This window comes from Delphinus delphis, chromosome 14 (assembly GCF_949987515.2).
Source record: "Delphinus delphis chromosome 14, mDelDel1.2, whole genome shotgun sequence".
NCBI classification, from domain to species: domain Eukaryota; kingdom Metazoa; phylum Chordata; class Mammalia; order Artiodactyla; family Delphinidae; genus Delphinus; species Delphinus delphis.
In genome coordinates this window covers 24876610-24901499 of record NC_082696.1, presented here as the reverse complement: position 1 = coordinate 24901499, position 24890 = coordinate 24876610, and the positions used below count along the sequence as shown (strand labels likewise).

Here is a 24890-nt window from a genome sequence, read left to right as displayed (position 1 = left end):
ACCTACAAGTGGCCTTTCTTGGCCAGCTCATTAGTGCTTCTAAGTAATATTTAACTGTTCATGGCAAAACCTGTGAGCAAACTCATGAAAGTATTTTTGGCTGTGCAGAGGCAGGAACAGAAGTTCTTTCTCAGCTATCTCAACTGACTGGCACGTTATTGACCGCCCCCCACTGGGATTGCCACCGTCTCGTACCAACACAGTAAGGGAATATGGGCACTGACCACCGTGCCCAATGACAGCCACCAACTCCAGGATCACCAAGGACAAAGCACAGCTCATAATCCTGGTTCTGGCGACGGTTCATTCCTCTCTGAAGGAATGCTGTCACTTCCCAAACTAGGTCATTTCTCATCACTCAGAAGGGGATTATTATTGCTCAGAAGGGGATTATTACTGCAAATATTTGCTTCAAACCATCACTTGCAAAAACTCCATTGAGAACACCAGCTTTAACAGCTAAACAAAGATGTATAGTAGCTGATTTAGAGAAATAATAAATACAGAGAACAATTTTTCTTAGTAAAACATTATCAATGTGCTTTCATTTGGAAAAATGAATTGCAGCTATAAAGAGATGGTGAAGGGGCCAGCTCAAGTTTCATTATCCGAGAGGAAGAACAAAGGTAAAATACACCTGAGAGCAAAATTTCACTTAGATACTAAAGCTGCAACTGTTGGATCAAAATGTAACATAGGTTGACGAACAGAGAGAGCCAAATTGCTTTGCTATAATAATGTTAATCATTTACCCCTTCAAAAATCCCTCACCTTCTATCAAAGAGGACTCAGAGTGATGTAAAACTATATAACGCATTGCTTCTCTAATCCTGAACGCTAAGGGCCTTTCAAGACTGAGGAAAGCTGGCATGATTGGGAGGCTTGTAAGGGGAAAGTTTCCATATAGATACAACAAAAAGCACATTGACCTAATATAGTTTTGTAGCAGAAGTGTTTGTTAATTTTAGTTTATATAGCACCATCATCCAATGAGAGCATACTTGGCCCCGAGCAGGGAGGAATCAGCCTTGCAGAGACAGCGGGGTGCAGACACTGCTGTTTATAAAACAGGTTTTCTTCTTTTTTTCCTCCTCTGTCTCCTTTTCCTCCTTTTCCCACTCTTCTTCTTCTCCTTCTAGAAGAACATGTTACAAATACTTTCACGTTTATCAGCAAAAAATGTGGGGAGAAGAATCAAACTGTCCATTTAGGACAGAAAATCAAATTTCACTTGGTCCTGTATCATTCAGTCACTGATTTTCAAGGACAGGAACTTTCTTAAGCCCCCAGTACAGTCTTGTAGAGATATTTGTAGAGAAAGAGTAGCTTGACATGATGTAAACAAGATACAGGCTTGGCTACAATGGGGATGACTTTGGATGACACGATGGAGAAACCAGGCAGAGGGGGGTTTTTCTGTATTTTTATTTTTAGGATGTAAACATACAATTGTATATCCTTACTTGGATGTCTATTCTGCTTTCTGATGCAAAAATCCAGCAGCTATTTAATTTTTGATTTCAAATACAGTATAACATGTCAGCCTTATCCATCAAAGAGTAGATAGGCATTTGAAATTATTCATTGCATCCTTTTTGCGTTTCTAATTTTACCTTTGAAAGCAGACTATGGGTGTTTATCTTAGTCTTCTAATGAGAAAGGATAATAAGCCTGATATAAATGCAATTAAGTTTTTTTTCATACTGTAAACAGGAAGAATTCTTTCATCTGAGCTTAAGTCTGCGATGCTAAAAGGAGAAAATAATGTCAGTTCTTAGTGACTGGCTGGGACGGCAGTGGGAAAAGGCGCCCCCTTCCACCTACTTCAGCGAATCAAAGCTGCAGACATGGTCCAGCCTCACCGACTTCCTGGAAGACACCTTGAAATCAGTAAGGCAACAGCTAAGTCCTCTCTTCAAGGAGTTGCAGAAGAACGTAAGTGGCAGGATGACAGGTAAGAACTCTTGCTACTTCTGTTGCAGCTTAATTTTGAAGCCTGTTACACATCCAGAGTGAATACAAGTGTAGGAATGCACAAGTAAAAGTTGACTCTTAAGCATCTTTGGTAAACTTTATTCCCTTTGTTTTTCATATCTCCTTTCAAAATATCATGAATATCCACTAAGAAAAAATATATTCATCTTCAAAATGCTGAAGCTAGTTCCTGGGTTCAAATTTTACCATCTTATTAATTCTGTGTCAGTCAATTGTTTACCTAGGCAAAACTCACTGTTTGCTAAGCCAGAGAGTTCGGTCCATTTCCCTCTACAATTTGCTCTAAAAGTTAACTGCCAACATCCCAATTAAGCATCTCTTAGACCACAGCACCCATGACTTAAATTGTTCTATAATTAAGTTCTATTTATTTTCTATCTAAAATATTTAATTTGGTGATGGGCTCCATGGACAAGCCTATCGGACATCACTGAATGTGTTTTCTCATTTACAAGTCATACTCATGATCCAATTATCACAAGAAAGTCTTTTGGAAACCACTTCCTGTTTCAACTTTAGATCTTCATCTAAACCCGTCAGTTCTTTAAAATGAAGTATTTTAAAACAAACAAACAAACAAAGCCCACGTATTTAAATAGGTTTCTCCTGTGTCTTTAACTGCCTACTCATTTTTCCCTAACTCTTCACATGTCACTGAAGCACTGTACCAATCAAGTCATATGCCTTGCTTCTTCCCTTCCCCTGTCCTGCTCCTTATTTGACATCTGTTAACATAATTACTGTCTACACAAGAGCTGTAACACACAAACATGCATGGGGATATTTTATGTCAACATATGCCTACATCTCTTTACACAAAGGTCTCCAAAGCAGGGATTTGTCTTCTTGGTTTTCTAGGCTTTTTTTGTTGTTGTTTTGTTTTGTTTTGTTTTTTTGCAGTACGTGGGCCTCTCACTGTTGTGGCCTCTCCCGTTGCGGAGCACAGGCTCCGGACGCGCAGGCTCAGCGGCCATGGTTCATGGGCCCAGCCGCTCCGCGGCATGTGGGATCTTCCCAGACCGGGGCACGAACCTGTGTCCCCTGTGTCGGCAGGCGGACTCTCAACCACTGCGCCACCAGGGAAGCCCTGTCTTCTTGGTTTTAACTCTACCACATTTAGTGGATGTTCAACCAGTATTTTAAAAGTTATGAGACTATAAACAAGGAGAAATTATTTTTCCTGGTTCTTTCACAGATATTAAGGACTAGAAAGAAAAGTGGCAAGAGGAATGATAGAAGTATGTCATGTAGGTCATAAGCAATGAAAAGTCAAATGGAAAAAGGTTGTTTTTCAAATAAATGCAAGTTTTTCAAAATATTTTTAAAATGTAGAAGATGTCTATGTATGTATGTTTGTATGTTATTCCCTATGGACTTAAAATATTTACGGATTTGAGCACAAAGTTAATGCAGACTATGGAAGCGTTTTTGGTGGAATTGAGAATCTAAACTTTATAAGGTTTTTTTTCACATGTTCTTTCCTTGTCCAATTTACAGATTTCATTCAATACCAGCTTTGTCAGGGTGGGTACGTTCTATACGCTACACATCTAGATGCTTTTGCTCATTTTCTACTTTATCATGGTAGCTAACATGGCACAGTAGAATTTTTTTTTTTTTTTTGCGGTACGCGGGCCTCTCACTGTTGTGGCCTCTCCCGTTGTGGAGCACAGGCTCCAGACATGCAGGCTCAGCAGCCATGGCTCACAGGCCTAGCTGCTCCGCAGCATGGGGGATCTTCCCGGACCGGGGCACAAACCCGTGTCCCCTGCATCAGCAGGCGGACTCCCAACCACTGCGCCACCAGGGAAGCCCGCATAGTAGAATTTTTATTCTTAGTCTGCGTTTTTATCCACTAACAAGCAACTGTGAGGACTGAGTTTTCTTCTTGATCATATCTCTTACATATTTTAATTACAGGCCTATCACCTTATATTTTCAGGGCAATTTGTATCTGACACCATGAGTATGGCTAACATTCTGAATAACCGAGAAATTATACAAGCTCTGGCAGAGGGATTGATTGAACTTTCAAAAGAAAATTCTGTAAGTGTTCCTTTGAATAAAACAAAGTACAAAAACCCCAACGTTAAATAAATTTTGAGTTTGCATTTACTGTTTTTTACCAGTTTATCCCTCTGGGATGCAATTCCTCAGAGAAAGTGCATCAATTTATGGAAAAAAGCCACTGAGAGATTCTAAACCCAAGATGTATTAGCTGCATAAAATAGACATATAGGAAAAATCTCGATAAGTTAAAGTTGATCACATGACGCACTGTTTTCTGTCTTGTGATTAATTTCAGTCAGAAGTGGCTTTAAAAAACACGTTTAGTGGCTTATATTTCACATAAACATTATTCAACAGTTAAAACAATTATGGCAGAAAACCTAAGAAAGTGTGAAATCAGATATAAAAAGATGAAGGGCAAGGAAGGCTAGATAAGAGAGGAAAGAGAACACAAGAACAGAAATAAGCAAATCAGTAATTTAGTTGGGCAGAGGCATGGGGGAAAGCCTGAAGAAGCATTTTCATCAGAAACAAATCTTGAACGCTTTTCTACAAAGGTCAGTCCACATACCAGGATACAGTGAGTAGGGGCAGTGTACAGAACACACTCTGCCCCAAGACCATGGCAAGGTTATAGGAAAATAAAATACAGTCAGCCATACGTATCCGTGGATTCTGCACCTATGGGTCCTGCATCCTAGGACAACTAACCACATGTGGAAAATACAGGGGAAAAAAATTCCAGAAAGTTCCAAAAAGCAAAACTTGAATTGGGCTGTGCACTGACAACTATTAACATTGTACGAGGTATTAAGTAATAGATGATTTAAAGTATATGGGAGGATGTCCTAGGTTACATGCAAGTAGTACACCATTTTACATAAGAGACTTGAATGCCCGAGAATTTTGGCACCAGCCGGGATCCTGGAGCCAATCTCTGTGGATACGGAGGGACAGTTGTATGCAATCCTCAGTTCAGAGGCAGTTGAGAATAGGACAGGAGTAGGGGCAATATTAACATACCTGATGCTGTGTAAGGTCTCTAGTTTTCCAAGGAAAAATTCTCAAATCCTTCCCTCTCACTGTAGTAATTCCACTTTGTGGGTGCTTTAACAACGTCTTTGGACACTGTCTCCTTATCTCGTGGTTTCAACTTGGCTTCCTGGGCAAGCACCAGACATCTCCTGGGTACGCTGTCCAGTGAGAAACCTGGGGAGCTGCCGTTAGCCATGAATTTCTTCCCTGAAGACTCAGCTCCCCACCGCACTAGCCAATCCTCAGGCAGCTCAGTGGTAAAGGCCCTGGAAAACTTTGCTGATAATATGATCAGAGACGTTTACAGGGATGATCCTGAGGCCCTGAAATTCTCCGCACCGTCCCCAAACACCAACAAATTAGTCAACATGTTTGGTGTAGGTTCATGGTACTTATTACCGTCAAATTATTTTAAAATAACCTTGTATGATATAACTTTGGTGGTGCTCAAACCTACAGTCAGAGAGGCAACCAAATTTGGGAGTCTCACGGGGTGTTTTCCCCGGGAATTCTGCTGCTGGAGCCTCTCCCCCAGACCTTCTTTTTCCTGTGAAGACACAAGAGTTGTCCTGTCCCCTTTCCTCATCTGGCTAAAAAGTGTGGGCCACTTTGGTTCTGAAGATCTTGAGACCCTCCCACAAGATCTTGGCATCCTAACTGAACTGTGACCATAAGCTGAGAAATTAACTGGAAAGCTCCATTTACTGACTTTAATTGAATAACAGTTACTTTGTTTTCTGGACTTGCAAATTAATTAGGTAGAGAGATGAAAACTCTACTTAAAAAATGTGTTTTCTGCTGCACTTCTGTTGACCTGTATTTGAAATAGAAATTTTCTTGCGGGGGGGGGGTGGATTTTTCAGGACAACCCTCTGGAATTTTTGTCATATTTTCTGCTGAAGAAATGTAGTAGAAAGAGCAGACTTTGAAGGAAATTTTATTCTGACAAAATGTGACCCAAAGGCAACGTGCAATTTACTCATGAAGGTAAAGTTGCTGCTGCATGTTTATGCCATTGCTTCACTGTACAGTTAGACACATGTGCTTAAGAAATTCATAAACAAAAATGATAATTCTACCTGGAAAGCTTTCACCTGGTCATTTCTCCTAAGAACTTCCTTTTCATGGATTATTATTAAAAAAGTATGCTTTGTAGTTTCATAATGTGAGTAACATCTAAGCCACTTACAAGCATACGTGGCATCACACTGACAGGAGTAAAACTAGTTGGCTTTTGGGGGAAGAACTGGATACTCGCATTCTGCCCAACATAACCTAAAGAATTTTTTTTCATCTGTGGCCCAGGACACTTTTTTGGTGAAACTAAAAATGGTTCTTCTTTTTTTAAATTTAAGTTGAGATTCAAATTCATAAAAGTAAAAAAGTGGGTTTGAAGCTAGTTCTTTAGTCAAGAAAAAATAATTTTGCCAGTACTATATTCAGAATCCGTACATTCTTGGTTAAGTGAAATAATCTGGATTCAGGAAACACTGAAAATTGCATCGTCATTCAGAGAGCTGATTTCTATGAAAATGTCATTTCATGCCCATTGAAAAAGCACCTATCTGTGATGACTGAAGGCTTGGATGCCACCCCCAACACAAAGTCACCATGGACAGTGTTAGGAGGAATAGACTTGTGGGTTCCCCCAGCAGGCAAATCGTTTGTTGCCCCATTAACCTGATATTCTGGAAGTTTTTGTCCACCTGGCTTTAGAGGACAGCACAGTGCAGGGAGGGGCAAACAGGGTGGACGGCTGGAGGCAGCGTCCCCTCCACCAGACTTGCTCAGCAGAACGGAAGGCCTGCAGTTATTCAGCCCCCGCCCTCCGTCATTAGCAGACTGTGCACCTTAGCGGCCCCTCCTCCCCCTGAAGTGGCTTATTCTTCCCAACCACAAGCATCCTCCCCGAGAGGAGTCTTAATAAACACATTCGCAGGGACATCTAAACCCTTTAGAGGTCCGAGCCCTGCTTCCCTGATGCCCCACCCCTAAATCTCTCTCTTCAGGAAATGCTCACGGACCATGTATTCATCAGGGTTCTCCAGAGAAGCAGAACCAATAGGATGTGAGTGTATATATAGAGAAAGAGATTTGTTGTAAGGAATTGGCTCATGCAGTTATGAAGGCTGCCAAGTTCTAAGATCTGCAGCGTGAGTCAGTGAGCTGGAGACTAGGAGAGCTAACGGAGTAGTTCCAGTTCAAAGGCAGGGCAGGCTAGAGACCCAGGAAGAGCTGATGTTTCAGTTAAAATACAAAGGCAGGGAAGAGCCAGTGTCCCAGTCTGAAGGCTTTCAGGTAGGAGGAATTTTCTCTTACTTGCAAGAGCATCAGCCTTTTTGTTCCACTCAGGCCTTCAACTGATTGGATGAGGCCCATCCACGTTAGAGAGGACAATCTGCTTTAGTCAGTCTCCTGATTTCAGTGTTAACTCATCCAAAAACCTCCTAGCAGACATACCCAGGATAATGTTTGGCCAACATTTGGGCACTCTGTGGGCTGGTCAAGTTGGCATATAAAATTAACCATCACAAACCACTTCTCAGGCAGAGGTCAAGTCCCCAGCTTCTCAGTTCGGTTCCCTAAATACTTATAGGAAGCAATCACGTGCTAGGCACTGTGCTAGCCCTGGGGATAGACATAAAATAACACACAGCCCCTGCCGTTGAGGTGGATAAGACTGACACATACACAGATGGCGCAGCATGATCAATGCCTGTTAGCAGAATGCACGGGAGGGAGTGGGGCACAAGGGGCGGCATTTAATCGAGATGCTCTTTCTGCTTCTCAGAGTCCTTCTGCCTTGTTATGGTGGCCACTATCTCTTTGAGATTTCTGAGGATTATTCTCCCAAAAAGGTGGATGTATTCTCCATCCCTCCTTCAGCCTGTGAAAACCTTTGAAATATAGCACCCAGGGCTCCAGTACCACTAATTTCCCCTTGGTTCACTAAAGGGAATAATCGACATGTAACCACATCACACAGGTTCCAAATTATTCCAAAGTCCTTACAACATCTGGGTCATTCCTGACCCCCTGGAAACCTTACTGAAGTTCTTCCATCAACCTTTATTCTTAAGAATGAAGCTGTCACCCTCAACCATGGACATACAGGCCCCAGAAATGCCCTTCTTTGGAGCAGGATAGCTTGAAGAAAGCAAAAGGAACAAAACTGTAAGTGCCTCTTCTTGTGAAGTGTTCATTTTACATCTGAAAGACCTTACTATTGTTGAGAACAATTTCTGGAATCTCTGGCCCCTAAAAGAATGGTCACCTAGAACATTTCCTCTCAAAGATACTTTCATTCTTTCCACTGCCAAATAAAATCCACACCGAATTAAGTCTTTTCAACCTAATCATCTAATCACTTTAATAAAATGATGCAGAAAGTTTGGGCTTAAAGTTGCCTCCATGCTGGAAGTCAGGCCTGCTCTTGTTACATCGTCTGCCTGTAATAAAACTAGAGAAATGTGAAACACCTTAGTGCCTAGGAATGTCTTTGATATCTTCCTTTTTCAAAATCAAATCAGAAAAAATAGGTGTTAGATCCTTATTTGGTTCTCTGTTATACACTTGAGAGCTTGTGCGTGATGCCCATGAAACAAATTTGGGGACCCTAGGAAGGAAAACCACAGCTTAAACGTAGGTGCTGAATTCAGATAAAATAGAGAAGCTGAGTATCTCCACACCTCGGGGTTTATTTTTAAAGGTGTAGATACTCGTCCAGAAGAGCACACAAACTCTCAGCCATAGGAGTGGAAAGTAATGTCTTCTTCTGAGATAATTGTTTTAAAGACCCTTCCACAGGGGCTTGTGTAAGAGGGCTTGTCTGCCAAATCCAGGACCAAATACACACGCACACACACACACACACACACCTATATACATATAGACAGATACATATATAGCTCACTCAATCTATCTATCTATCTATCTATCTATCTATCTATCATCTTGCTGCCCAGTGAGTAGTTAACTCCTGGCCTTGATACGTCTATAGTGTTTACACTGATACTATACAACCACAGTGATGAGTCACAGCCAGAATCATAGTTGTTCTTGACAATGACATATGACATAGTTGTACCTGTCATTTTCACAACTATTTCTGGTCCCTAATTCAGGCAGCCAAGTGTTTTCTGGGAGAAGCGCCAGCAATAACTAGGATGTTAGCAATAAGTAAGATCCTAGAGGAAAATTCCTAACGTGTGATCCAAGGTCTCCCTTACGGGTCATGGACAGAGCCAAGGCAAAGGCCCAGCAACTCCGAATAATTGTTTTCTTAAAAATGTGCAAAGTTTGCTGCCCCTGTTACTTCATCCCAATTCATCCCTAAAAACGAAGAGGGGATGGTATCTTATCCAAAAAATAGACTCTAAAAATCCTAATAATTAGACGGATAATATAAAATGAGAGAACTCACTGTTTTTAGGTTCAAACACAATTACTGCATCAAATTGATTTCCTAGCCACAGAGAAAATTTTACCTTTAAAAAATAGCTGTTGCTGGAAATTCCCTGGCGGTCCAGTGGTTAGGACTCTGCACTGCCACTGCAGGAGGCCCAGGTTCGATCCCTGGTCAGGGAGCTAAGATCCTGCAAGACACTCAGCATGGCCAAAAAGTAAATAAACAAAAAATTTAAAAAGCTGTTGCTGAGCCAGAGATGAAACAAAGCCCCAGTATGAGCAAGCAGGTTCTAGGAGAGCCAGAGGGGTCTAGGCGTCCACTCCTTAAGTTTAATGCCTGAGCACTCATGGGGGCCTGTACAAAAAGATGATATCCCAGGTAAGGGGGCCTCCCTCGTCTGTGGGATCCACAATCCGATCGGTACCGCTTGGGCTCTCTTAACCTCGGCCAGGCAGGTTGAGTTTCATTTTCATTTTACGCCTGCAACCACGTATACCTACACAACTACGGCTGTCACCCTGACTGGTTGAAGTTATCATTTCTCCATATAAATTATCAGCACTATAATTTATTTTGAAAGAAGAGAGTGTTCTATGCATAGAAATTATTGTGTCAAAATTCAAAGTAGATTTAAGTATAAATACGTGCCAGGCCGCTATGGGTCAGCCCCGAACGGGGAAGACAAAGGACATGGCAGAAAGGCTCTGTGGGGCAGCTGTGAAGCGCTCAGGCTCAGGCGCTGGCTGGCTGCGTGCAGTTCCAGGACCTCTCATACAAAGGCTTCAGGCAGCCATAAGGGATGGCTGCAGGTACAGAATAAAAACTTGTTTTTGCCTGAGTAGGGTAAGGCAAAGGGAGTCTTGCTTGTGAATTGGTGTTTTTTTTCAGTCTCCCTCCTACATATCAATGGGTTGCTATAGATAGTTTTATCTTTGACTAGGAAGGGCAGCAGTAGTGGCCACTAATTATCATACGTCTCAGCACAAACATGGGACCATTGTTCCGTTGCTGGGGTGGACCCTGGGATGCTGCAGGCCGAAGGGGGGGGCTTTTTTTTTAACATGCTAAATTATATGGAAGCCACAAGAACAATTAACAAGGCAAAGTAAAGAAAGAATAAGCCATATTTAATGTGGAAACAGATCTAGAAATGGCATGTGAATTACTTCTGACGCTTTTTCACGAGGTGAACAAAGAGGTGAATTTTACAAAGTACTGTGAGCTTTTGCTTCTGGCGCTTAAAAGCAAGATAACTTGTTTGCACTCTGCTGCCTGGTGACAGAGCAGCGCTGAGGCAGAGGCCTGGTCCCAGGCACCTGGGAGGAGCAGCTGAAGAGCAGAATCCCTCTCCTGACTCCAGGGGAATGGGAGCTGCACTGAATTTAGTTTCTCAAGGATCGTGCAGTTCCTAGGAAGCAAAAGGTTATTATTTTTTTTAACGTAACATTTAATTTAAGAGAGGCATCAAATTTGTCGAGTGCTTAATTCATTGTGTCTCAGGGCCACTATGGTTATGGCTGAAGGGCAGAGCTTCTGAACCCTCAGGGGGCTTGGCGCTGACTGGGCAGTTAGACATCCCAGGGCCTGCCCCAAATAACCAAGTCTGCATTTAATCCTCAGGAAAGAAATGTTATAGAAGATAATCCTCGGGACACAAAATCAAGTCTCAGCAAAAACGGTCCAAATTTTGAGTTGCTGTTTGAGTTGGTAAGCCAATTATCACATAATAAGAATTTTCTATTTGTTTTGCTCCTGACCAAAAAAAAAAAAAAGCTTCAACCTTTATTCTGGTTTGTTTTTCCTTTTTTCTTGAAAGTTTCTCTTAGGGGAAAAGAACCCTTCAAATATAACTGGGGGAAATCCAGCCAGTAGATTTTTCTTTTGAATAAATCCTGGTCTAAAAAGAAGTTGAGGCAAGAGGATGGACGTGTAACATCTCGGCAGCAAGAGCCATCTCTGTGCTACTCCTTGCTTTTCTGATAGGACACTAGGACGGCATTTAAAGAAGTGGTACGTGGACGTGAAGGTTCACAGGGTTTAACCGACCCATCAGCTATGGTCTGACTTCAAACGCTGAGTATAATCAATATAACTTTTAGGGCTCTGTCTTTCCGTTTAGAAAGGGTAGTAGTGGGTGAAGCAGGTGCAGACAGGCAGAGGCTTGGTCCTGTGTGACAGTAACACACAGTGCATGCGTGCCGTCTAGCATTTCTGCAACACACATCCACATTTATTATCACGTTTCAACCACAGAATCCTGTAAGTCAGGTGTTAGAACCCACATTTTGTAGAGGAAGAAGTAAAGTCAGAAAACTTAAAGGATTTCCCTAAGGTTAGACAACAGGCAAAGAGAGAATTTTGAATCCTGCAGCGCAGAGCTCAGTCCCAAGGGTCTTTCCCAGTCACACAACACCCAGGGCCAGTCCACCTACAGTGGATGGTGCCGCCGTGGACCTCGCCGGTCCCGCGCTCACTCATCCCCAAACCCAACCCCAGGAACCACCAAGGAGGAGGGCATTTACATAGTGCAGTCATTATGATAGAATCTCATCCGACTATTGGTAATAATACCTGACAATGGTTTTAAGACAACGACAGAAGTTGTGACAACTGAAACCTTAAGTCAAAATGATGATAAATATTAGATAATGCCAGTACTTTAAAAATATGTAAAAAATATGTAAATACACATAAAATATAATATATATACAGTTGGCTGTAAGCCAACTGCCAAGTGGGATATAGATGTATTTTTTAACTCATTAGATATGTCTAAATAGGCATTATATACAGACCATGTGTTTGAAAGATAAAACTTAACCAAGAACAGTGCTTATAGTATTTCAAACAGAATGAGTTTTCTGATTTTTCTCTTAAATTACTTTTACATTTTAATTTTAGTTCATGAAATTATGGTTGATGTTTCAGGTGAAGATCACATGGCATTACACGTTAGTATTACCATATTTTATTTGGGGCAGTGTGGGGCAGACTTAGGGCTGGAGGGGAAAAGAGGAAATTGTGTTCTAGGAGTTTTAATCGTTCTAGCCTCAAATATTACAAGGCCATTAGATTTTTAAAAATTGAATACTGTAATTGTTTTCTATTGTAAAGATACTAATTTTACAACTTTTCAAAAGTACAAATATAAGGAAAGGAATTACCTAGTCCCAGTAAGGAAAATTAATTTCTCCATACATAAACATAGCACAGTTAATATCAGGATGTGGGATTTCTTTACACCAGTGTATGGCTTCTCCCTCTGCATTACAAAATAAAACAGGACTTTGATATATAGAAAATACGGACCACCAGGCAACCTAATTACCCAGGAGTGGCGGGTTCACAGGTACTTTTCCCTAAACACAGAAAGGAGAGCCTGAGTTTCGGTGGAAACTGGTGGAAGGTCTTTGGTGGATGACCACCTGACTCAACCTGCGTCCTCACTTCCCATCTCCTCCTTTCCTGTCAAATCTGAACCGCTCAGTGTCAAGACAAAAGGATTTGACAAAAGCCCTGCCCTAAACGACTGACCACGAATTTATTTCTTAAGTTTATAGGTTGTCACTAGCCGATATTTCATGGCCACGCTTTCCTCATATTGCAGGTGGTTTCTAGATGACTTGAGAGACAGACTACAGGAATGGGGCCCAGCTCACTGCGTGGGAGAAATATTCATAAAGTTTGGAAGCCAATTGAACATATACACCAATTTCTTCCACAATTACCCTGTTATTCTGAAAACTATGGAGAAGGTAAAAGATTGAGTGACCATCCAGGCACTTATTAGCCCTTCTGAGCTTGAGAGGAAGTTTCATGTGTAACCCGAAGGACTACAATTACCAGGAAAGACTTCTTCTCTACTCTTGGCTTCCAGATCTTCTCTGGTTTACTGTGAGCTCCTTGAGGACAGGGACCCTGACTTACCTAATTTTGTGTCGCTACGGGCTGGCACAGTGCTTGATCCAGCAGCGCCCTGGAACCGGTTGTGGGACTGAACTTATTCTCATGCAAAAAGCCAGACTCCCACCTGTCCCAGTTACCCTGGGGTTCGGTTACAGGAACATGCTTCACAATGAGGCAGAAGCAAGACTGTTAACCCTGATTCCATGCTGCCACTACAGGCCTGGGCGTCCTGGGCGAGTCCAGCTCTCTCATGGAGAAAAGGAATTCATAATCCACACATTGGAATAAAAACACTCAATGTGTGAAATCTCACGATGAAATGAGGAGTTCCTTTGTCGTACATTCCCGAGCGAGTGCATTATAAACAGTTGTCCCTGTTGTGACTCCTGCCGTACACCGTCTGAGCGGAAATATGCAGCTCCCATCTATGCCCCTTGCTGCTCTTGTTGGGATCTCCTCTGATGGCGTAGGATACCTCTCTTCCCTCCTCAGTTTACATCAAAAGGGTAGCAGGAGAGGCACCCTGTGATGTGGTGGTGCACTCTGCCACCGTCCCCACGTCCACTGTGGCCATGTCCACCTGTCTGCACTGAGGCCCTGAAGGGAAAGCCCGGGGCTGGGAAGTCTCTGGACGATTCCTGACCTCAGACATTGCCCTTTGCTGTCCTCTTCCTGCCCCACCTGGGGAGTTTAAACACTGCAGGACAACTCGATTATGTGAAAGTTGCATGAATAAAGCAATTTCATAGAACTGACATTTAGGACAAGAATTGGAACAAAGCATCATATATTATTACAGGCAAATTTGTGCCAACATTTTTATAGTTATGGATAATAATGTATCTATTTCACTAGCATGGGGGTGAATATAAGTAAGCATGCAATAAACGTTAGCTCTTAACATTTCTGAAATCAGTGACTATTTGACTTCTAGAAATTAGCATCACTTCCATCTGAGAAAAATGAGGTAACTTCCTGGGGGCTGTAATGGTGATGAATAATACATTTTAAAACAGATATTAAGTATAGTGGAGCACCTTTTTAATGTTGCTGTGGAAAACATGCTTAACAGCAGTATTACAGGTGAACCCATTAATAGTCTCTTACTATTAGGAAATAACCTTTATTGTGTGACAGGCACTTTACGGATAGGATTCGCCCCCTCCCCACTCACTGCAAGGTTAGATATGATATCCATGAGAAAACTGAGGCTCAGAGAAGTTAAGTAACTTGACAAAGTCACATAGAATTAGATAGAATTAAATTAGAATTCTAATTCTAATCCAGGCCTACCTGCACACAAAGCCCATTTTCAGTTTTCTATACTTATTAAGTTCAATGAATAGGGTTAGGTTTATGGTACAATTAAAACACTATACTTGGGATATCAGTAAGCACCTATAGTGTTAATAACACTGTGATTAGATGTAGATGCTGCCTTTTTGCTTTTGAGCGCTTCACAGATGGTGCTCGCCTGGTGGAACTGAATGCTTCCAAACTGTCTTATAGAGATTTGACAATATAATGCTCACCTTTAGTGCAGAGAAATGATACCAGCACTCCGAGCTTTCCTGAAGAGGCATGATAAGACCATTGTTACAAAGATGCTGAGGTAAGCTCTGAGGGAGAGCACAGCCGGGGCACCCCAAGTATGGGCGTTCTCTGGCTGTCAGAAAGAGACCAGGGCTCCCTTGTCTGTGCCTCATACAGCCTTCCAGAGCTGCTTTTGCACCCATCCCGAAGGTCTGAAGAATATATTCTCTTCTCTACGCTCTGAGGCTTCACACTTCTGCAGAACATGTTGACCACGGGACTCGACCACTGCAATTGAAGTAATCAAGAAATACAAAGGTTACATAGATCAGGTTGGCTGCTGCTAAGAGCCTGTGTCCTTTAAAAATGTTACAGTGCTTTTGTGTACTCTTAACTCAAAGATCCTGAAATACCTTATCCTCCTGGGGTATTCTTTACTTCAAAGTCTTTCATCCTTTTAATGTGAAATCATTGTATTCAGTGATTTTGAGCACGGAGGGCACCTATTCTAAACCAAATCACATGAGACAATGTTTTCAGATACCTGTAGAAGTACAATAAAATCTTTATTAATATAAAAGTTTAAAAAATGGAGTATTTGGGTGATTTTTCTAGATAACTAAAAGAAAAGAAAAAGAGTAAAACCCCTTGTTTCTGAAAGTACTTTTTCATGTATTAATTAACTTTCCTGCCTAAGTAAGTAGAGCAATCACAACTATATTCTGCAGGAATTCAGCGTCTTGGAGTACGGTGCTATCATTCTGAAAACATCACTGTGACGTGCACAGTGCATGGGAGTCTGGGCTGAATGTAAATGACAGCTCATTATGCCCAGAAGAAATTTTTGAATACAGTGTTGTCGCTAGCCTCATTGTTTTAAAACATATTGGGTACAGGAAATGGAGATTCTCATAATAGTTTATGAAAATACCGTGCCCTTATCAAGTGCCATAAAATATTTTAATCTACTTTTTATGTATAAAAACATCACAATTTCAGTTTCCCTAAAATCACTTTGTTTTCTGGATGAAGCAGAACATCAATATGAAAGATCAGCTGTCAAACATAGAGAGAATCATCTGTGGGTGCCTGGTATGTATTCTGATGCACTTGCTCCGTCTCAGGCTCATGAATTATAACCTCAAGTCACTGGCAAAAAGGAGACATACAGATTTTGATTCAGCTAACATCCATTGAGTGCCTGCTGTGTGCCAGGGGCTGCCAAGCTCTCATATTCCACATCCCTGTTATTGGCAAGGATGCTAGATGAGAAGAGGCACATGTGGTCTTGACCCCATCCCATAACTTCTCTGCAGTCTTAGCACCTTTCTTGGGACTACTGTGATCATGACCCCCTTTGAGGAATGGGGCCGTGTCTTTACTGTTTTATATCTCCCTGCACATAGTATCTGGTGCAGGATTCTGCCCACTGAGGACATCAGCGGGAATCCTAGAAGTCCTCTGCTGGCTATCTGTTACCTACGGAATATCATCTGGTCCCATTCTACCCTCCTTCTCACTGCCTCGCCTAGCACCTTATGACAAACCACATAAATCTACTCACGGTTCTCTAATAACGTGAGCCTCTCTTCACACATTTGTGCTTTGCCCATGCTCTTCCTTCTCAGAAATTGCCTTCTTTTTCTACTCCACTGGATAAACTCCTATTCAGCCTTTTAAGATCCATTTCAATCTTCGTCTGCCTTGTGAAGTATCCCACAACGTCTCCAGTGTGAGCTGCCCCTTCCTAGGTATTCTGCAGCACCCTGAAGGTCTCTGCCACGTTTTCCTTCAGTCCTTTATTCACAAGATTGGGAGCTCCATCAGGTATGAACTATGATTTTCGTGTCTTCTAGTGTTCAGCATATACTAGGAGTTCAATATATGAATTATATTGAATTAAAATATCAGTTGACTGGAAGTGTTATTGTTATTTGCTCAAACTGGGGAGCAAGGTGGAGTTGTTTGGGCCTAATTTAGATCTGCACATTTTGATAGGGAAAGAGGTGGAGTTGGTTGGATTACAGAAAATCCAAAATCTTGGAACTCACAGAGCCCACAGAACTTTACCTTTGGATCACTATACACATCAAGTGATCATCTCCATGGCTAGATCAGTAAAAGGGCCTGACTTCTTAATTTGTAACATTTCATTCACCTCCTTTTCTCCATAGATCCCTTCTGACTCACCCCACCCCCACCTTATTTTTGATGCTAGGAAAGCATTTATAATAAAACAATGTTTTCAATAGTTTAAAAATACAGTTTTCACTGTTTGACAAACAATGCTTTTTCATAATTGAACTGAGTTCTACTCAACACTTACATCTTCTGGGATATAAAATGGTTCTTCAGTAGTGGAAATTATTTTCTAAAAATTTATATATTTCTAATTTTGTTTTTTATTTCATAGACTCTATCAGAAGTAAACAGATATCTGATTAGGGTCCAAGATGTAGCCCAACTTCACTGCTGTGATGAGGAACTAAGTTTCTCTTTAAGGTAAATATTTAACTATCCTATGGCTGTGACTGTATCATATTTATCTTGTACCCAGAATCCAGTACAATGTCTGTCATATTGTAAATTTACGATAAATCTTTGTGTTGAACTAAAAAGTTACACACACACCCCTCTCTGAGATGATGTAAGGTGTTTTATCACCTTACTCGCATACCAGGCAGCTACTGGGTAGAATGGGAGAAACTGAACTGTCATTGCCGGGACCACTAACTCCACTGAAAGAGGAGTTCTGAAGTTTGGTCACTTTCCTACTGAGAGGAGAGCCAGGTGTTGCGGGGTACCACATGGATGATCTGCTCAACTCTGAGAAAGAGAAGACCAGTTGATTGTCCGCAGTTAGTTACTGAGGTCAGTATTCAGAAGGTCTCACCCTAAGACCACCATGGTATTGAGGTCTCACATATCTAGTTTGTACAGTGCTCACAGTATAAGAGCTATTGTGACGAGAGGGTGCTAGCATTCCCTTTCCTCCTTTAGAACAAGGATGGGCAACCTTTTTCTGTAGAGGGGCAGATGGTAAGTATTCTAGGTCTTTCTTGCTGAATGATCTCTGTGGCAACTACCTAACTTTGCTGTTATAGCACAAAAGCAGCTACATAAATACAATACATAATGAATAATACAATCTTCAAAAACAATACAATACCTAAGTGAATGAGTGTAGCTGTGTTCCAATAAAACTTTATTTACAGAAGACAAGGGGTGAGGCCATAGGTTTTCAATTCCTGCTTTAGAAAATTGTTTGCCAATCTATGTTTTCAGTATTAATGGCAAAGATGATAACTCAACAAAGAGCAACCAAATGGAGAGGAATTAACTGCAATAAAAGAAATGAAAATTGGTTTGCCTGTTATTTCAATGAATATTTCAGTGAATGTTTCCCAAAGGCCCAGGGCAGGGTGGTGGCAGTGGCGGGGGATGGGGGAGGTTGGAAGAAACCAGTCCCTTCCAGTCCCTTCACCTCGATCCCCACCTGGAGTGGATATTAAATGAAAATCAAATCACATAGTCGTATCACTTTTCTCATTGTCATGGTGTTTTTGTTTTGTTTTGTTGTTTTTGGTCAGTAGCAATAGAAATGAGCTACAGTGGTAGAAGGAAACTAGCTGTCAAGCCAGCAATTCTAAACGCACTGGTGTAGTAGGAGACATGCTAGGGATTATTCCAGTTTTTATTATTAGAATTTATTTTACTTTCATATATTCATTTTCAAACACTCTTCCTTTATGTAAGTCCAAGTTTCTGACTTATATAACTTACCTTTTCTCTGAATAACTTCTTTTAACATTTCTTGCTAGGTAGGTAGATCTGTTGGCAATGAATTCCCTCAATGTTTGTCTGAGAATGTCTTTATTTCTCCTTCACTTCTTTTAGATTTTTTTTTTAATGTGGACCATTTTTAAAGTCTTTATTGAATTTGTTACAATATTGCTTATGTTTTATGTTTTTTTTGTTCTTTTGTTTTTGCTGTGAGGCATGTGGGATCTTAGCTCCCCAACCAGGGATCAAACCTGCACCCCCTGCATTGGAAGGTGAAGTCTTAACCACTGGACCGCCAGGAAGAAGTCCCTCTCCTTCACTTTTTTTTTTTTTGTTGCTGTTGTTGTTTTTGCGGTACGCAGGCCTCCCACTGCTGTGGCCTCTCCCGTTGCAGAGCACAGGCTCTGGACCCACAGGCTCAGCGGCCATGGCTCACAGGCCCAGCTGCTCCACGGCACGTGGGATCTTCCTGGACCGGGGCACGAACCTGTGTCCCCTGCATCGGCAGGCGGACTCTCAACCACTGCGCCACCAGGGAAGCCCCTCCTTCACTTTTTTAAAAAAAATTAATTTTTGGCTGCGTTGGGTCTTCGCTGCTGGGTGCAGGCTCTCTCTAGTTGCGGTGAGTGGAGGCTACTCTTTGTTGCAGTGCACAGGTTTCTCACTGCGGTGGCTTTTCTTGTTGTGGAGCACGGGCTCTAGGCACATGGGCTTCAGTAGTTGCGGTTCGTGGGCTCAGTAGCTGTGGCTCACGGGCTCTAGAGTGCAGGCTCAGTAGTTGTGGCACACAGGCTTAGTTGCTCTGCAGCATGTGGCATCTTCCTGAACCAGGGCTCGAACCCATGTCTCCGGCATTGGCAGGCGGATTCTTAACCATTAGCACCACCAGGGAAGTCCCCTCTCCTTCACTTTTGAAGGATACTTTTTCTGACTACAGAATTCTAGTTTGGTGGGGTTTTTTCTTTCAACACTTACTTCACTCCCCCCTCTTCTTGCTTGCATGGTTTCCAAAGAGACATCCAGTGTAATCGTTACCTTTGTTCCTCTATAAGAAAGATGTTTCATTTTGTTTTGTTTTTCATTGTTGTCTCTGGATACTTTCAAGATTTTATCTTTCTCTTTGATTTTCTCAAATTTGTATGTGATACATATAGATTTGGGGGGATTTATCCTTCTTGGTATTCTCTAAGCTTCCTGGACCTATGGTTTAGTGCTTGTCAATAATTTTGGATAATTCTCAGCCATTATTACTTCAACTATTTCTTCTGTTTCATCCTTCTTCTTCTCCATCTGATATTTCCATTAGACATTTATACACCCATTGTAATTGTCCCACATCTTTTGGATATTGTTCCCTTCTTTTTTACTCTTCTCTTTTCTTTCTGTTGATGTAGTTCAGGCTCACTGATTCTCTCCTTGGCTATGTCCAGTCTGCTGATGAGCCCAGCAAAGGCATTATTCATTTCTATTATGGTGTTTTTGATTTCTAGAATTTCTTTTTAATTATTTCTTGGAATTTCCATCTCTCTGTTTATATTACCCATCTGTACTAACATGTTGTCCACTTTTTCCAGTAGAGTTCTTAACTTAGCTTATCTTAGTTATTTTAAACTCCCTGGTCTGATAATTCTAACAACATCTCTACCATATCCGAGTCTGGTTCTGATGCTTGCCATGTCTTATCAGACTGTGTTTTCCTGCCTCTTAGCATGCCTTATAATTTTTTTGTTGAAAGCTAGACATCATGTATTGGATAAAAGGAAATGAGGCCAATAGGTCTTTAGTATGAGGTTTTACATTTATCTGGCTAAATGTTAGCCTGTATTTACCATTTGTTGTAGCTGTGGTGTCAGAGGCTGAAATTTTCATTTTTGTCTCCCCTGTTGTCTTTGGGTTTTCCTAGATATTCCTTAAATAGGACTTGAACCTTGCAGTCCTTTTCAGCTATAATACCTTGTTATTATAAGGAGTCCTGTTGATGTGGTAGGAAGATGTGAGGGGAAGGGAAGAGTTGTATGTCCTATCATTAGGTCTCAGGTTTTCAGTGAGACTGCACCCCTGCGCTATGACCTTTACAAGTGTCTATCAGCTTTTTACTTTTATTATTATTATTATTATTATTGTTAGTCACCTCTAAGACGAGACAGGAAGGTTAGAGGTAGCTGTGGGGTTGGGTATTTCCCTTTCCTCATCTTGGTTAGATTCTGGTAAAACTGTTTCCCTTGAAGGCAGGCCTTTGTTAAGAGAATAGAATAGGACTCTGGGCATGTTTCAAATAGTTACTTTCTCCCTCCCCATGGGAAGAATGAGGGTATTTTTCTGAGTGTCACAGTGAGAATCTGGTGAGGCTCCTGGAGGTAAAACTCCTGCAAGTTTTAAACTCATGCAAGGGTGCGGAGGTGTGGTGTGGGCCAGTGCTAGGCCTCCAGGAATTCGTAATCTCTTGAACTAGTTCACACTCAGGCTCTAGCAATTAGTCAACTACGCTTTAATATTCTTACCTGATGCTGGCTCCAACAGCAGTTTCTGTTTTCAGTAAGCTGTGATTCTACGTATCAGCTCGTCTCTTCAGCTTTGGGGTGGTAATCTACTTTATAACCTCACTTCTTCGATGGATCTAGGAAGAATTGTTGATTCTGAGTTTTCAGCTTCCTTTTTGTCGTGCGATGGAAGTGATGACTTCCAAGCTCTTTACACATCCAACCAGAAGTCTCAAATATTAGAATTTAGACTTCTGCTTTAGTATTTGGACAACAGTACATTTGAGAGTTTCAGGAAAACAGGGGAATACTACATTATTTTACACTCTAATTACAAGGTACATTTATGTTTAAGTAGGCACTATCTCAGTGATTTGCCAAGCAGTAAATACAAATGTAATTTTACATTAATATTTAAGTTAAGTAAATGCAAAAAAGGTTCATATTCCAAAAGTTATCACAGAACATTTAGGCTGAAACCTTGTTTTCTGTCATTTTAGGAAGTCATATGAAACCCAAGAAATGACATTCCCACGATTTCTATCAGGGATTTCTACTAGGGGAAAGTCTGCTTATATTTTGCACACGGTGCCAACTCACATGAGTCTAAAGCTTTATAGTTTACCACGTATTGTAACTTCTCTCATTTGATATACTCTTTACAATCATTTGGTGAGGAAGGTAGGAATGGAACCATGTTATGCGTGGGGAATCTGGACTTGAGTAACTTGTCTGAGGTCACATTACTAACAAGTGCTTGTTTAGAATTCAAAACCAGGTCTCAGTGTTCTATCCACTGATTAGACCAGCAGGTGGAAAGATGAACTGAGACTTCCTCATAATAAACTCACCAACATAGCAAAAAGTACTAAACAAATTACTAATAAACAAGAGCAGTGACACAAAAAGAACAAGTAAATATTTGTACTATAAATGAAAAAATTTGCTCTGGGGTAGAGATGAAGTCGCAGTCATTTTAGAGTTAGGGAATCTGGAGGCATTTTTCCCTTCTCCGGATACAGCCCTCAGAGTTCTGGGTTTGTTAAGCTTTTATAATACATTATGTACCTTGGAATTTTTATATTATTGTTTTTTTCAGAAACACCAATTTTCATCTATGTGACTTTAAGCTTGCTGATTTTTAGCATTTTTGTTTATTTCTGTTCTCCTTCTAATGGGGGTGTCGCCAAAGATGCAAAAGTGGAGCCCTCTAAGACTGGTGAATACAGGCATGGCTTTAAACCACCAAACAGAGCCATCCACTTCTCAGACCCCCGAGTCCTCTTGAGGAAAAACACTACCACACTACCGAGCATGCACACTGTTAACATTCCTTTTGGCTTACCCAGAGGGACCTACAGTCGTTTTCCAGGGCAGCTAGGCACTGGGGAGAGAGAAATACCCAGACTTCTCAGGGATGCTGGACTCTGGCTCCGAATTGATTTTTATCCTGGCAACCCAAAAAGCCACAATGATCCACCGTTCAGAGTTTTGGCTCAGGTCAGCTCACAGAACCAATGACCTACTGTTGTCTGTTCATGCCAAAGGTTGTGCTCTGAAAATTACTTTCAAAGTTTTATGTATTTATGGAAGTTGGGTACTTTGTCTCTTGGTCTGGCTAATGTAGCAATTAAACAACAAAACACTTCTCGAATGGTGTTAAGAATTTAAACTATGGTTGGCTGAGTCACTGAGCCTATTTGTGAATTAGCAAAGAAATCCTATCCAAGTTCAAGGAAAGAACTCTAACCCTGGAGTTGGTTCTTTTGAATGTGAGCAGAAGCAGCTTTATGAAACCCTAGTAGGATCCAGAGCTCCCATTTCAGTTGCTCCATTATGTCGGTACGAAGGGCAAAATCACTTGTTTTTACATGTGCAGAAGAACTAAGTTTTTTAAAAAAGATTCTGTTGTTTTTTGTCTTTGGATGAAAATTACTGGAGATCTTGGGGGGGGGGGTGTAAATGGCTTTCGGAAAGCTTTATTGTAGGTAAAATTCATTTATATATAATTTAAATAGCACTTTCCTAATCAGATTAAAATAATAAAAACCTCTTTGTGCGTTTATCTTTCTCTTCTCATGTCCTCAGATTACAAGTGGCCTCAACTCCAAGCTCAAGTTAATGTGCCTGCTCCTTCCCTCCTCTGGGCCATCCACGCACTCAGTCCAAGTGGGTCACAAAACTAGAATTCTCCTTCATTTACCTCTACTTTCAATGCTGTCCCTTCCAAAGGAAAAAACCAAACATCTGTTTACCAAGCAAACACCCCTTTCAAAGCTACTTCTTCAAAACACTCTTGTAGGCACATTCCCTGGTCATTCAGATAGAACGGCAAAGTTTTATTATAGCTTTGAACATTTTTCTAAAATGATATGATGATTCTTATCAGTAGTAAAAATATTGCCAAAAAAGGGTCAAGGATATGGGTGAAGTTCTTCTGCCTATTTAAAGTGGCCATTCACCATATACAGCCCACCACACACCGATTTAAACGCACCCCATCTTTCTTGCTTCCCCTCTCCCTCATCCCTAGCTCTATGTGCTCCATTATTCTCAGAATAACCTATCAAATTGATCTAGAACATTATTTCTTATAAACTATGAGTAAATATGAAGCATCCCACTCCTTCCAGCCTAAATAATCACAGAGGTGGGAAGGAAATGTTTGAAAAAGGAAGTTAGCTCCAGTGGTTGGATGACCACTGCACTTCTATCTATCCACACACCTAATGTGACCTGCATTTCCTAACACGCTCCAAAGAGCTGAACCTGAAGTATAGCACTCCTTAAAAATGTTTAACTCCCGATCTAGTCCTCTGCCTATGTCACACGCATGACTGTAATAAATAAACAACTTAAGTGCCTCACTAGTCAAAGTGTGGTCGGCATATCAGCATCACCCAGGAGCTGTTAGAAATGCAGAATCTCAGGCTAGTCTAGCTCTACCAAATCAGAATTTGCATCTTAATAAAATCTCTGGGTAATTCAGATGCACATTAAAGTTTGTACTATATATGTCAGAGCCATTATAATATAAAGTGGATTCTAAATGTGAATTATAGCAGCTTTTATTGAGAACCATCTGGAAGTCTTTGATAAAAATATATATGCCATTTGGCCAGTCAACCCTACCCTTGGGAATCCTGATAGAAATAACAGCACATGTAAGGAATTTGTTTATATGTAAGGAAATCGATTTATCCCAACATTGATCACAGTGGCAATTAAGAAAGAACAAATGAAAGGAGGAAGAGAGAGAGGGAGGGAAGGAGGGAAGAAAGAGACCTGAGCTTGTCAACAAAGCAAATGCCCATCAAACGGGGAAGAGTCGGATAAATCATGGTTCATCCACACTATTAAGTATCACTTAGTCACTAAAAAGAACTTGAAGTGATTTCCATTGACGAGAAAATCAAGAAAAAATTCTCGAATAATACTTGAAACAATGGCACCCTACCTGTAAGTAGATGCATATACAGGTACATCTGTGAGTGACTACCTGGGCAGGTTAAAGAAAAGTGGAAAGATGTGCACTAGGGTGACCTGAGTGGAGGGAGGAGTGAGCCAAGCAAAAAGAAAAAGTGAAACAAAAGAACAGTGCACGAAAAAAGCTGATAGTATATTCTGATGTTACTTTAGCATTGCTGTAAAACTTTATGTGGATCTAAATCAACAACTTAAAAATTAAACAAAGACGATGAAGATAAAAAATAAGAGAATTCCTCTGAAAAAGCCAGTAA

General features: G+C 41.1%; 1 protein-coding gene and 1 non-coding gene across 2 annotated transcripts in view; both read left to right on the top strand.

The window, feature by feature from the left end:
• The window catches only part of ECT2L (epithelial cell transforming 2 like), a 72696-nt gene that overhangs the window by 44886 nt on the left and 2920 nt on the right, over positions 1-24890 (top strand). The window contains 12 exon segments of the mRNA XM_060030419.1: positions 109-167; positions 169-202; positions 1772-1954; positions 3938-4041; positions 11069-11155; positions 13009-13203; positions 14893-14966; positions 15065-15111; positions 15114-15167; positions 15170-15219; positions 15887-15979; positions 17301-17389. Coding sequence (XP_059886402.1) covers positions 109-167; positions 169-202; positions 1772-1954; positions 3938-4041; positions 11069-11155; positions 13009-13203; positions 14893-14966; positions 15065-15111; positions 15114-15167; positions 15170-15219; positions 15887-15979; positions 17301-17389 — 1069 coding nt within the window.
• On the top strand, positions 9555-9627 carry TRNAG-GCC (transfer RNA glycine (anticodon GCC)). The gene has a single exon. It is a non-coding gene; the product is annotated as a tRNA-Gly (tRNA).